The following is a 14,766-nucleotide window of genomic DNA, read 5'->3' on the forward strand; positions in this document are numbered from 1 at the left end:
GCACCTCAGAAGTGAGTCTGTCAATTTGTCATGCATGTGTATTCTGCTTCAGAGAGATAGGGCTGTCTTGCTGCGTGGCATGGAAAGATTAGGATGTGGTTTGTTGTGTTGAACGTGTAGAGAAAGCAAGTGGGACACAGCTGTGTTGGTGATACTACAACAGCATTTTCACCACATTTACAGGACTTAAGGATAGGGGAGCGGGAGGGGGTGTTTTCTCTGTGTTTTTCTCGGGGTGTGTCCTTCCTGCTTTCTTACCTGCGTGAACCTGTCAGACTGGTCGTGCTCGATTGTCCTGTGTCTTGGTCCCTGCGGCCCTTTGCACACATTACTCACCAGCACTGACACTCCTACAAGCCCAGAAGTCATTTAGAAAAACACTTAAGGTTCAGTGGAAAAGGATTGTGTTTTGATTCCAGATAAGGCACAGATACCGTTGGAATAAACACTAGAAATACTTGATGTCAACTAAGGTATTTAGTTGCATTTAAATTTGCAAATATCTTTCAAACTTCATGGTTACTTTATGTTTGTCACATCCCTGTGGGTTAGTTTCAACTTGTGATCACTGTTCCTCTTCATGCCGTGCATGAAAACTTCAGAGTTAAGAGTTTGCACAATTTTGAACATCTAGTGGTGATTCATGACTGCACTACAAATCTTAGTCTGTAGGCCTATAGTGGATATTACTAAACTAAATGAATACTATTAAATGATGTGCATTAACCGTATTATATGTATTTTTAATCCTTTCCAGCCCCGCTGAGCTGTATTTCTTCTGCTAAAAGCCATGTTTAGAAAAAGAGGGAGAAAAGCCTTGTTTTTGTGTCCGTGGAAAATATAGACTTAAAGAACTTGGCAGAGGTGCAAGAGGCAAGCTGAATAATCCTGGAACAAAGTAAGAAAGTAGAAAAAAAGTTTGTTATGTGAAACTCTGCTCAGGAAGACGGTTCCACGGAAGAAACTAACATTTGAAAACCAAATCAAATACTCAGACAAAACCTGTATACACCCCACAATGTTATGAGAATGAAAAGAGTACACTCTTGAAAGAGTGATCTCGTATTGCACTTCCGTAAAGTTTGGTGTCTCGGTAAACACCGATTTAGAAAACAATGGTCAAAGTTAATGCAGCAGAAGCTGAGATATTTTGTACTTTTAGGCTCCAAAACACTGATTTCAACGCTTCACTTTAAACACTTTATAAGACAAACACAGAATCGTAAGTATTCGTTCCCCAGACAATAAGGAAAGTCAAATGTATAAATATGATAGTTCTAAAGTGCCTCTGTCAAAGACGTCCCTCAAGGCCCCCTCCCACACTTGTAAACACCCGCGTCTTTCAAACCCCAGGCTCCCCATTGTAATGTAGGCTTTGTTATAAAAAGATGTGTTGATTCCAAGACCAAGCTGAGATACCTGGGTGATGTCACATCACTTGTTAGTCTTGACAAAGCTCCTCCAGAGCCACATTCAGCTCTTTTCACAGGCTGTGGAGGAGCACAGACATTTGTGCCTTCTGTGTTTTTCTGCGTGGTGCAGCACCAGAGGACAGAGTAGACACAACCGTGTGTTACTCAGTCTTTCATTTACCCACACGACAGCAATTAGCTTCAAGTTCACCGTCAGGAATCATACATAACAAGCGTCTTCTTTTAAGAAATCCTCAATCAGTGAAGGTTAGAGGATGAAAACATTTGGGTATATTATCTAAAGTAAGCCCCTATAATATTGTACTTAAAAGAAAAATAATTCAGTCATGATACAGCAGCTCTGTGAGGCTGCACTTCATTTTAGTTAAATGCTATGTTGGCATGCTAACATTTGCTAATTTAGCACTGAACTGAGGCAGATAGGAATATTTCTGGATTATAAACCAAAGTATTCGACAAAGTGAATTGAAAGGTGTTGGTTTGTTGGCCAATGGAGTGCCCAGGCTTTGGAGTATTGGCTCCACCATATTTTTTTATATTCACCACTTGCCGTAGGCCACAATCTGAAAAGAAAATCCTTCAAATTGACAGAATATTTGCATAATAAAAATGGGATTTACTTGCTGCTGCACTGAGGAGTTTGAAATAAAATCAGCATGATGCATTTCTCTAAATCCATTTGAAGATGCCTGTAAGCTCAGTCCTTTTTAAAAAAAGGAAAAAAGATGCCCCTCTCCGCAGTGCTTCAGCTGTATATGCTGCACAAAGCCCAATTATCTCAGATCAAAGCGAGACAACATGAAGGAGGAAAGTGAAGATAAAAACACAGATGTGACTCAGGTCAGGCTTAGTCTGTTGCACAGAAACACCATTCAGAGTGAAAGCAAAGTGTGTAATGAGCAGCGCCTCCACTTTTCAATTCTACTCAGTGACTCACCAGCAAAATAAAACATATTTCTGTTTTGGCTTCTAGAATATGTTTTCATATTTATGATACATTATCTCCACTCCCATTAGTTTGTAGTTCGCATGTGTCCGTATAAACAAACCATAGCTTTGAAGTGCTCTCGCGGACAAAATGAACATGAAGACATTACAATTCAAAATGTGAGCCGGTGGCAGAAGGCCCGGTGGGATCAATCGATCCGTGGACAATCCTATCAGTCCCTTTTTTGTTTTTAACAGAGGGCATTAACTTGTTCTTATAATGCACAACCTGCTGAGGAGCAGATAGTACCCCAGTAAGAAGAGAACAAGTTGATCTTGAGATGGTGACGGTGCAAATGAAGGAAGTTGTCCTCATGCAGCTACATCTGTCCCAGCTCTGGCTAGAAAGTGGAGTGTGTTCAACCGGTACAAAAACTATTTCAGCTTGTTGCTAAGGAACGAGCATTGGGTCTGCATCAGGAAACCATGGTTTTTAAATGACACAAATTAGTAAGTGATGAAAAGCAGTTTCTCACTTACACATTAATATGAGAACTATTAAGAGTGGAACAGCTGGAAAGATCGAACATTCAATGTGCAAATAATTAGGAACCCAAACGGCAAGACCTGAGGACGCAAGGAAACGACAGGACCGCCTGTAAAACATACCGGTAATCAATCAACTGGAAATCTAATGAGACATGTACCAGTCAGTGATTTACAGTATTTAGGGAAAGAAACTTTATTAGATCAAACTCCTGGAGATACTATAACAGCATTAAAACAGCTCAGCATTAAAAAAAAGACAAAAAAGATTTATTTATGGCAAGCATCTTAAAAACCACAACCCCCCTCCCAATACAGTTTACTTGATAGGATTACAGATATTCACACACATTGCATACTTAGTATTCTAAAAAACAACCTTGAATTTAAATAAGTACTATTCATGAATAAATATGAAGTCTTTCATCGATGAGTGAGTGTACTGTTCTTTTTCTTAAAGAAAGATGTCATGAGTGATGTCTGTATGTGCCCAAGTAAGAAAGACATTTAGAGGTGAAGAATATAAAAATCTGAGTGACGACAACATAAACACTTTACAAGACAAACAGAGCCGTAAGTATCCGTTCCCCACACAAGGAAAGTCAAATGTATAAATAAGATAGTTCTAAAGTGCATCTGTCAAAGACTTGTCCAATGAAAAGTCATCAGCAGTCCTTTCTTTTTTTTTCTTCTTTTTTTTTAAAAAGGCTGATAAAACTAAAATTAGATATGTCTGAACGTGCAGCAGATATATTTAGCAAAAACTACCTACATACAAGCACAGCTTTTTACGTTTATAGAACGGAAAACAACTTTATAACAGATTTTTAAAAAAAAGAAAAAGAAAAAAGGATAATCATCTTCACATTGTCAAGAAGTGATACTCAGTTCTTCGCCATTTCAGTCTCCTTTTGTTTGTTCACACTTGGCTTTACAGAAGATTTGATCTAAATTTTGAAGCAAACTTGGCTGCTATAAAAAGCACACAGTGGTGAGTAAGTTCCCTCGTCTCTGCTCGGGCTGGACGGTCTAGATCTTAGGCAGCTTGGGAGCACTGATCAGGGGGTTGGTCTCCTGCAGGAATCTCCGCCCGGCCCCCTTGTAGTCGTAAGTGCAGTCGTGAGTCTCTGCGTAGCGGTGGGTGCAGCAGAAGTTGTGACCACACCTGAAAGTTGTAAACAAACACATATTATGGTATGCATGCTAAGATCTAGAAACAACACTTGTGTATTTACAGTGTGTTCGTCTAAGAGGACCTTTGCGGTCATCAGATAAAAACATCTGCTCAATCTTCAGGCTATTCTGCAGAGTATAGATGGAGAGTTTACTCAGTCATGTAATGTCGTAAATGACATTCCTCACTTAATCACGGAAGCATCTGTTAGTCTTCTGAACACAGTCGGGAGCTCTGCGCTACGCACTGTTGTGGAACAAGACCCGGGAGAGGGAGGCGATCGTAGGGAGACACTTTGATAATGTTAATAACTTGTGGCAGAAGTGGTGCACAGAAAACATATTTCACTGGAGACATGGCCGTCTCCAGTGGCATGGCCGAGACGAAACAATGAAATGGTAAAAGATCATTTTCTACTAAAAATGGCTGCTTCGAGGACAAGAATGACAACTAGGGAGAGATGAAATTAAGAGTCAGGCAGCAGAGTGGGTGAGTGCAGCTGGAAACGCTGGAGGCTCTCTTACCTGCACTCGTAGCTGCTGGCCAGGCCGGTCTTCTTTCCACAGAGGACGCAATGCTTTGAGCTCTTCTTCCTGCTGCCCGTGGGAGCCTTGACTGGAGGTAGGTGGTATGTTGGAGCGCCTGAGAATAGAAGAAACATTTTCTATGATACACTTTACAGCAGCCGGTGTGGAGTATCTGATCGTGTAGTGAAGAATTTCTATTAATCCACACACACGGCCCGCTCGTGTAGCTTTGGTTATCTTGGAGATTTTAGAAACATTTTTGCAACTTTTTCCTTCTTGAACTTTTCACAAAACTTCAAATTTGAATAAGCTCGATCCAGCGCAGTAATCACGACGCCATAAAAAAAAAAAGGTTAGATCAACTCAAAATTGCACTTTCCTCTTTTTTTTTTTTTTAGCAGCTGTTAAAAGGCAAAACACCTGCTGTGAAATCAAACACTGGAGTGTGACCAGAAACGCAATGTGCTGTTAAGTCTGCCTGAATGTTTTTAAAAAAAAAAACCCGTCCTCAGCCAGTCTTCAGCATTTAGCTTTATTCAGTCTAAGTTTCTGTATTATAATTTCAATACTTTCACACATCACGTCACTGGATAGCCACAGGAGTGCTCTCACTGTCACATTCACGTCTTTTTATCCAGGGTTTCTTTGTTACGTCTGAAAATACATTTCAAGCGCGGGTTAGGACAAAGTGTGCAATTTTAAATATCTGTAGCCAATTAAACGAGACGTAAACAGCAGCAAAAGACGCTGTTCTTGAAATGGTCCAGATAAGTGTTTGAAAAGGGGTTTCAGGACATATTCAGCCTTTGCCACATGAACCATTATCAAGTCCGAATTTAGGAAAATGTCAGTAAACAAACAGTACATTTCCTAAGTCGAGGGAGCCCGGTTCGTGTCAGCTTGCGTCTGTGGGAGCATGCAGCAGCGTGGCAGGTTCGTGAGCCGTGGGGATACAAGAACACAGATAAAACGGATGAAGGTACAGGAAGCTCACTGTCAAGCAGCTGGGCGTGGGATTGGATTTTTGATTTGTTTCGTGCATTTTAATCTGCTGCCGTACAGAGGGTTCAAATATATTCAGAACCAAGCACAGTCGCCACATGATCCTGTTAAGTAGACCTAACTTGAATTTTATGAATATTAATTAAAATTTGTCCCAATCAAGCTTTGCTCCCAATCCGACTCATTTAATGCGGAGGATCTGATGCGCACAGCGCAGCCCTGTAGGGACTTCATGGAGCTCAAACACTGACTGCATTTAGTTTGTACTGCTCTGCAGTTCAGTCACTGACGACAGAGGAAAAGGTTCCAATGTTGTGAAGGAGCACAATGAAATGTTTCTATGAACAATAGATCAACAGAACAATCACCTTTCACAGGTCTGGACTTCCCAAGGAAGTTTCCTTGAAAGAACTATGCGGTAGTAATTGTTATTTATATAAAAAGGGAAAATTTTCTTATTGGAAACTATCCAACTGAACACAGTCTCTATTTCCTCTATAATTAGTACCAAATTACACAATAAAGCCGTACTAGCAGAACTACATTGCACTTCCAGTTGTTCCGACACAACCCAATGATGACGAAGCGACGCTACAAAACAAAAACACAGAAAGGCCTCATTTATATACTGCGTGCTTTCAGATCGTTGTGACCAGACTGATCTGAGATGCATTTCATTTGCTTATCTTAAGTCACAAAAACAACTTTTATAAAACTGCACTCAACAAGTATGAGGGTCTGGTACCCCAAATGCCAAACAAGTGGCCAGCATGTCCCTGCAGTAAAGCCTCCTGTATCATCACTGTGAGGATATCAGACTGAAGAGGAACGTCTTGATCGAGGGAATCAGGAATGATGTCAGATATAGAGCCTTGAGGGAAATGATAGTCTGAAGCTCATGTATTCTCACAGTGGAGGGATGACTCACTCTTCAGCACAACAGTCAGGACAATAACAGTGCATTGATGTCTGAATGGCCTCTTCAGAGTCCAGACATGAACCCCACTGAAAATATATAGAGTTTACCAAGAACTCCCATATAATCTGGCAACACTCTGGTTATCCACGTGGACGAGTGTAGGTGCGTAGAGTGTCTCTAAAACTAATCTATTGAGGACTAAATTAATCTTTTTTTGAATGACTCATGGAGGTGTGAACACCAGAGTCCGCATACTGAGTGTCTTTGATAGATGGAATTTATTTAGAAAGCTCATTTAAATATTAAAACTACATCTTTCACAAGTCTTTGTGAGAATGCTGACTTTTAAGTAATTCCCGTGCAGTCGTTAGTCGGGTTGTTGAGTGTCAGCAGTCGATCCTTCGACCTTCGTCAACACATTGTCAGCCGTTGGGGAACACTAGAAACACATCTCCAGTACGAGAGGACAATAGGAATACCTCGACTCAGCACATGATGTATTTCTTTCTCTGGGAACAGTCTGAGCATGTTCGTGGTCGGCATGAATATGCGAGTGTGCAGGCCTGGCGCCTGCTGCTGTTTGTGCTGCTACTGCAGTTGAAGAAATAATGAATATTTAAAACCTTTGTGGTGCTTTGTTGTAGCGCTCACTCAACATGCATTAAAAGGAGTTCACATAACAGCATCCTCTCCATATGGCACCACACCTCAAGAACTGCATCTACAATGCTCTCTGGTCCAACTGATGGCTGAACGGTCCACAACTCAAATGTGCAATCCCCACCACACCACTGCAGCACTTTCTTTATATGCAAGTCATATTTTTTTTTGATATATAAAAAAAACCTGTCAAAACGACAGCCAAGGAGAATGTGTAAGACAACCTCTGGATGTTTGAGCGTCTCCCTTACCTATTCTCCCGAATGGTGTCATGAGTCCAGCCGATGCAAGAGGGGCGGTGGCCTGAGAAGATAACGGCAACATGAAACATTCTGACACACACACACACACTTTGAGAGAACCGATGTTCGGAGATCATTTCAAGATGAACTACAGGATTATTGTAACCTCTGATTTCAGCTGTTTTCCATCAATCCCGACTAAAAGTTGAATTTCTCCTCGTGCATCTAACTTATCAACAAGGCCGTGAATGCTGCAAATGACACATTTTGAAATATTAAATTTCACCGAAATCCATTTCACATTGTATCAATTGAACCTCACATGTGGTATACCTCACCGAGTCACATATGAGTTAGTCTGATGACTACAGCAGTTTGATAAAATATATAAACTGAGAAGGAATGTTTGGGTATTGTGTTTTTCATCATCATATTGTGTGCTTTGCTCTAGAAAATGAACCTGATTGAGATCTTCCATTCAGTGAATGTCACATCAAGACAATGCCGTGACAATTATAGCATAAATAAATAAAATAAACTATGAATTGGGGATTAAAAGCTTTTCCACAAATCCAATCTGCGCAGCAAGAGCCGACGCCTCTCTGCACTCACCAGGTAAGAGGCTGCTGCTCGGCGCAGTGGTGACATTTGTCTTTTCAGGTCGTCCTGAAGGAGCCTGTTGGTCGGGATGGATGGCAGCCTGGAGCCATGGCTGGCCGGTCCTGAGGCAGTAGCAGGGGGCAATGCCAACGCGAGTCCCAGACTCTCTCCCAGGCCGTCCCGGCTGTTGATGCTGTCTGGAGCCCTGGCTGAGAGCGATGCCAAGAGTTCAGAGTTGTTCAGGGACCCAACTGGCTCCTTCCAGGCTTGGTTGGCCATCTTAGTGATGCCTCTCGCTTCCCTCTTGGAAATAAGCTCTGGCCTCTTGCCAGGTGACTCCACTTTAACCCCACGAACACTGAGCTGATGAGTGGCCATGGTGGTGGAGGGGGGAGGGGATGTGCTGCCGGGCTTCACCTGTGCTGAGGATTGGGATTGAAGGTTGGGCTGTAAACAGGAGCGAGTGGAATCGAAAGACAGATGCAGTCTGGTAGAAGTTGATGGCGAGATATGAAATGGTGTGCCGAGCTGCGGCCTATCACCTCTGCTGGTGAGAGTATCACTTGGCCCGGGTGTCCAGGTACCGAGTGGGGATGGGGAGTGCGGCAACTGGTACGGAGCACCAACCTCGAACGACTGACGACCTCCCTCCGGCTGGGTGGACACGTCTAGACTCAGAGGGTCCAACAGATCCCCAAACGGAGCTCCAGGTTGAGCCGGCACCATCAGCCCAGCAGATTCTTCCAACAAACTCAGCCTGACTGCCTCCACCGGAGGCTCAGCCGGGTCAACGGTGGCCTCAGGTGGACCCCTGATACACAGCGGAGGGAGCTGAGGGTACACACAGTCCCTAATCAACCTGGTGCTGCCGATGTCCAACCGGGACACTTTGGGAGGGGGCCGGATCTTTGCAAACGGTGGGCACGTCTCCCATGGCTCCTCTTCCTGAAGCATATAACAAGATGGCGACGGGAAAGCGGGAGGGGGTCGTCTCGGCATAGAAAAGTGGGCAGAGGTTGCGGCAGCAGAGAGCGGGAAGGGGTCCATGGATTCATGGTCTGCGATTGGAGGTAGTTGTACATTTGACTGCCACGGCTGGGTTATCTGGGAGACCGAGCGAAAGAGGCGATGGTGGTGTCGCGTGCTGGTCGGTCCTAGAGAGCCACCGCAGGGATGTGGGCTGACGGGGGGCCGCGGTTTCACCTTCGCTGACTTCTTCGGCTGGAGGACACAGACAGAGAGATTATACCGCCGGATGTACTGAACATTTGCAGTATTTTCCCCCATTCTGTAAAATCTTTAAAAAGGGCGAGTACAGTTTAATGAATTGAAAAGCTTGATCGTTTTATAAACGCATGCAAATGAGTGTTTGGCGCAGCACATCTGCATTATGATTATGCAAAATGGTTGCAGGCTACCATCTTTAGTCTACGATTATGAAAAGCAGGATTCTATGTGGTGCAAATATTCGACACCATTTGGTTCCTTATTTTATTGATAAACCTGCAGGAAGAAAAAGGAGACTATGCCTGTTTTTCACAAGATGCAAACATTTAAAAGTGTGAAAATGAATGTGTCGAGGCCACATTTGCGCTCCGATAGGCAGAACAGTTCACAGGTTCCTGGAATCCCAGTAGCTTCCAACCTTCTTGTTGAGGTTCATGTCCTCCATCTTGGCTTTGAGTAGCTTCACTTTGTTCATGGTGATGGAGTTCTCAAGGCTTTGCAGTGTAGCTGCAGAACACTCTTCATCATCCTCCTCCTCCGCACACACATTATACACCGAGCCACCGCTGGAACACACGAAAACACTTCCCATTAGTTATCTTACAAATCTGTCGCCAGTCTCTTCAGCGGCCCTGCTCACTGAACTCAGCTGCCACAACCACCACTGATTAATCAATGTTAAGTACTCAACACTGGCTGTATATTTAGATAATTACACTAATTTATCCTGTTTGCTCCATTTGTGCTTCACACTCAGAACCTAACGCAGTAGTTTGTTTTTCTGATGTTACTGTACGTTAAATGATTACATGATCAAACCCCTGGCCCAATTCATTTCATGAGCATTGTTCTATTTGAGGGATAATATAATGATAGAATAACTGTGCTGTTAAAACAACAAGGGCATTTTGACAATATCCCAACCTCATGGATTCAGACAGAGGGGTCAGGGTGCCGTCTCCCCTGTCGACCACTCGGAAGAAGTTTAGCTGGTCATTCTCTCGATAGACCACAAACGTGACCTGCTTGTTGGCGAGGCTTCTCTCCCAACCCTCCTCCTTGGTGCTCTCCATCAGGTCAGTGACCTCTTTGATGGGATCATCAATGGTTACTGAAAAGAAGAAGAGGGGGGGGGGGGGGGGGTTCTGTGGTTAAAACATTTCAATTTACTTTGAAAAACTAACTTTTGATAAAACGCAAAGCTGTGAATGTCCAGTTCTTTGGTCCTTTCCTCACCTCGCCTGGTGTTAATTGGGCCTCCCCTCATGGCCAAGACCAGTTTCAAAGTGCAGCCCTCTGCAATACTGCAAACACAAACACACTGATGAGCAATAAAAGAAGAACACGTGACGTGGAGAGTATTGTAAAGCATTCCACACAGTGTATGCAATTGTAATGGGAGAGAGGGAAACAACAGCAGGTAGCAGAGACGCGCCAATACAAAGTTTACAGCAGCCAAAGCGTCGGCTTGATGTCCAGATGAACTTAAGTGCACGACTGGTAAATCCACTGGAACAGTTGTTCCCGATGAGCAGATGTTTCATTAGTGGTCCAGTAGTGCCTACTGGACCTTTCCACTTCTAAAACTCCATGCTGCAGCTTGATAGGCCAGTCCAGCGAGATCTCACTAGAGGCCGCTCACGTGGAAAATGAAGTGACAAGCACCCAGAACAATATCAGCATATGCAGCCAGCAGAGCACCGGCGGGGGAGGGCTGCACCTCATAAACTGACAAGAGTGGAGGGGCAAGCTGCCTCGATACGACCAGCATGTCACCGGTCTCATCCACCTCTGGCTCATTTACAACACATTGAACCGAGTCACCAACATAAGCCGAAAGGCTTTTGAGGCGCACGTGAGAATGAGTCTGAATGTAGGCGGGGAGAATTCAAACATATTGCCCGTAATGAGTCTTAAGAAGCCAGTCGTCCGTGCTCTGCAGGAGTAGATTTACCCGTAGTCGTGTAGACAGTGTTCATCATCCAGCTCCAGGTTGTTCCAGATAAGGTGTTGCTGGGCAACAGGGATACCTTTACGGACAGAGTAGAATACAGAAAACAAGCAAAGTTGACAAGGACCGGTTCATATTTCATAGCCTGAGTTCACACACGTGACAGATTGGAATGCTGCCAACAGAAGCATCCACACCACACTAAAGATGATTCATGTCTGCCCTCTAAAGACACAACGATGTCACTGCTGGAAAATGACTGAAGCATTCATAATTTATTTATTTTCCTTGTTGATGTGCTACAGTGTTACCATAAAGACAGCTTATCCTGCAGCTAAAGCGGTTAAATACATAGAGGTTGGTTAGACTACTATACGTCTACAGCGTATCTAATATTATTGCAAATTGGACCAAAAATAATAAGACTCCAGTTGAGGGATGACAGCCCAACGGCTACCAATGCTCAGTAGAGCCACTCCTCGTAATGAGATGGAGTGTATTCACAGTCAGGAAGCTCTCTGTGCCCACGAAGTGAACTCGCTGACCTGACGCTGGAGGCGAGCCAGCGTTGGTGAGGGAGCAGCGCTCTCCATCACAAACACACTGGGCTCCTCACAGACGGAGCACAGAGAGTCCTTTCTTACCAAAAACAGAAACAAAGAATGTAGATATGAAAGGTCATCTTCATCTAATAATATAACTTTTAGACGATACAAAACTGAATCCCCAGAGCAGTTACACAGACAGCAACACAGCTCATGAGACAGAATACAGAATGATCAAACAAACGACTGCTCATATTCCTGGTCTACTAAATAACTGATAGTTTGCTGGCTCAATCAGTGCAATATCCTGACTTATAGAGCATGGACACTATTCCTCTAACAGCAGAATAAAACATCTGTGTACCTTCCAGCCTCTGGATCTTTGCCTTGACTGAAATGACCACCTCAAAGGGCAACACGCGCAGCTCAAAACAAGTCCCAGTGAGGGTCTCTACGAAGAGCTCCATCGTGTCATAGAAAGGGAGCTTATAGTGAAACGCTCCCACGCTGTCATCGTTAAAGAAGGGCGGCTCCTTCCTGTCGGTCATCTTGGCGGGTTGGGGCGAGAGACTCTGGGTAGATTTGGTTAAACGGGAGGACTGGCCCAAGATGAAGGAGAGGGGGACAGGCACAGCTCACAACCGCCACACATCATGCAGGACGACCACAGCTGTGAGGAGAAACAAACGCATGGTGGGATTATCAGAACGTTTAAGAAAAAGGTTTGACTGGTTTAAACATTCCCTGCAATCAAGAGTCTTAAACATATTGTATGTGAATCCCACAGGTCGAGAACGTATTTATGATGGTCTATACACTGAAATTGGACATTTGCAAATCTGCTTGATATTCACATAGCATCCAAAACCTAATCTCTGATAGCCGAGTCATTTCTGACTGCACGCTTTTGACAGACTTTAGTCAATCTGTGCATCAACTGCATTTTTTTAGGCAGACATTAATATATTTTTTGGTGGCTGTGAATCTATTTGGGTGATCCGCACAAATGTATACAGTATATGGTAAACGCTGCACGACTCAGGGAGATACACATCATGAATAACATAACAATTGAGTAATGCACCTGATGAGGTAGTGCTGTTGGTAACACAGACCGGGTAGACTAGTGGAAACGGACAAAAACATACCCGTGTGTGTGTAATAAAATCATGACTGAATCAGACAAGACTGAAACTGTGCAGTTGTATCAGTATCAGGCCTGCATCAGTGGCAGCAGACATGTGCAACCTTCTCATAAAAGATGTAGTGCAGCAGTTAAGTCTCTGGCCAGAACTCAAGGGGATCAGGTGTGTTACATAAGCCCATCAGAGGTATGAAGTGTCCTGTGCCTGAAGGCAGCCTCTGACAGATCACATCTTGTGTCATTTGACTCAGCGTCTTACAAAATGTCATCTGTAAGAGAGGCGGGTTAGTCCAATCAGTTAGTCTTTATGTAATCTATAAAAAGAGGAGCTTTAGTTTACATTTGCATGCCTTTCTACAGTCACTTACAAGCAGGAACAACAGACGTGTACAGGTTTTAAGTTTCTCTCCTTGGAACCCAGAATAATATATGGCAATAAGTTATCTGGTCCCTTTGTGTTTTGGAGCTACAGTTGACCACGAGCTGCTGTCCAGAGCACGTATAATACCGTTAAATTAAGATCTTTCTACTTTACTGGGGCCTGACAGGAGCTCAGGTAACCAGTCGTGCCCACACAGGTGAGTAACACTAAAGATGAACTGTGTCGCTGTACGGCTCGACAGCATACGAGGCCTGAGGTGTATCCATTCAGAGACTTAAGGGCTGTCAACAGGTCATTGTCGAAAGAAACGCTGAGGTTGTCATGTTACAGGTAAAGCTATAACGTCATGCAGATGTAACGTTGACCAACGTTAGTTGACTGCACCACCACAGTAACACCAAAAGACACACACCAGATAAACTAGGTCAACGTTAGCTGCCTGAGATGAATGGAGCTGAAACTCGCTTCAATACAACTCCAGCGGCTAACGTTAGCAAAGAAAGGGTCACATAAGTCATATTTATACCGACCAGTTTTCCCAAGGCAGTTTAAATCCCTGGTTACCGTGAGTGTTGTATTATTAAAACCTGCTGAGCAGTATCTTCTGCAGTAAACACGGCGGTGAAACCAGTCTATCCGACGCTACTTGTGTTAGCTTTCGTTGCCATGTTAGCAAACAACTCAAACAATGGCTAACCTTTCTCAGTGGTGAGCTAGCAGGATGCTAGGCTACATCTGTCGGCTCCGGTCCTCAGCAGCAGTCCGGTGTAACGTTAGCTGTCGACGGTAACGTTACAGCACTTCATCACGGTCACCCTAAATACTGCACACTGAACGAAGTAGACGGTCGACCGTTGTCGGTAGCCGTGGTCGGCGACATCGTCGTACCTGTCAGAAAACGGTCGAACAACACCTTTGTGAATGTTTAATTTGATTGACAGACGAAGGAACCAATCGGCGCCACGGGTGTAGTGGGCGGGACAACAAGCTGTCCAATTGTTGACACGTGGGGTCAAAGGCGGACACTTTCACATCCTCCTAAATTTGGAATCAAATTGTGAGAAAATTCAATATTTTTCTGCCACCAGTAGTCGTTATAATCGGCAATTATCACAGGCTTGAAAAAAAACCCACCATGAGTACAACTCACCGTACATCAGTTAATATTGAACCTTTGGCCGCTGATTGACTTTCTTAATCTTCATCAAGAAATGAACAGTGAATGTTAACATATTTAAAAGCAAAGCTGAACCTTTTCTAATATGTCTGTTTTAAAAAGATGCCAATGTGTAGCCCCATACCCATGCAAGTCCTATACACAAGACAAAAAGGCTGTGAATGCCAGTTTAAGGCACAAACAGATACAAGAAATTCAAAGTATGCATTTATAGTTTTTGAAGCCTGTACTTATACTGTGAGGGGTTTCTCTTTAAACGCCAATATGCTTAAATTGCTCCTTTTTTACTTTATTAATACTGGCCTATCGG

At 43.7% G+C, this 14,766-nt stretch overlaps 1 protein-coding gene across 2 annotated transcripts; it reads right to left on the reverse strand.

Annotated features, from left to right (window-relative positions):
• Positions 1–3,121: 3,121 nt before the first annotated feature.
• Positions 3,122–14,164, reverse strand: zfand4 (zinc finger, AN1-type domain 4). 2 transcript variants are annotated; one of them, XM_079279605.1, is made up of 10 exons: positions 13,977–14,164; positions 12,118–12,423; positions 11,212–11,287; positions 10,494–10,561; positions 10,182–10,368; positions 9,676–9,823; positions 8,043–9,251; positions 7,440–7,491; positions 4,605–4,722; positions 3,122–4,071 (listed from the first exon to the last, which is right to left on the reverse strand). In XM_079279605.1, exons 2-10 carry the CDS (start codon positions 12,299–12,301, stop codon positions 3,936–3,938), a joined length of 2,178 nt encoding a protein of 725 aa, XP_079135731.1. In that variant the 5' UTR covers positions 12,302–12,423; positions 13,977–14,164; the 3' UTR covers positions 3,122–3,935. The 2 variants fall into 2 exon arrangements, with proteins under 2 accessions (XP_079135731.1, XP_079135732.1); XM_079279606.1 differs by lacking the exon at positions 7,440–7,491.
• Between the last annotated feature and the right edge of the window lie 602 nt (positions 14,165–14,766).

Source organism: Melanostigma gelatinosum, assembly GCF_949748355.1.
Source record: "Melanostigma gelatinosum genome assembly, chromosome: 12".
In the NCBI taxonomy this organism is placed as follows: Eukaryota; Metazoa; Chordata; class Actinopteri; order Perciformes; family Zoarcidae; genus Melanostigma; species Melanostigma gelatinosum.

Excerpts from the sequence above, each read along its gene's own strand:
- zfand4 (XM_079279605.1), bottom strand. The coding sequence starts at position 12,301 with ATGACCGACAGGAAGGAGCCGCCCTTCTTTAACGATGACAGCGTGGGA. Across the intron at positions 10,562-11,211 it reads CACTGTCTACACGACTACGG|TATTGCAGAGGGCTGCACTT; the intron begins GTAAATCTACTC and ends TTGTGTTTGCAG. Across the intron at positions 4,723-7,439 it reads GACACCATTCGGGAGAATAG|GCGCTCCAACATACCACCTA; the intron begins GTAAGGGAGACG and ends TTCTATTCTCAG.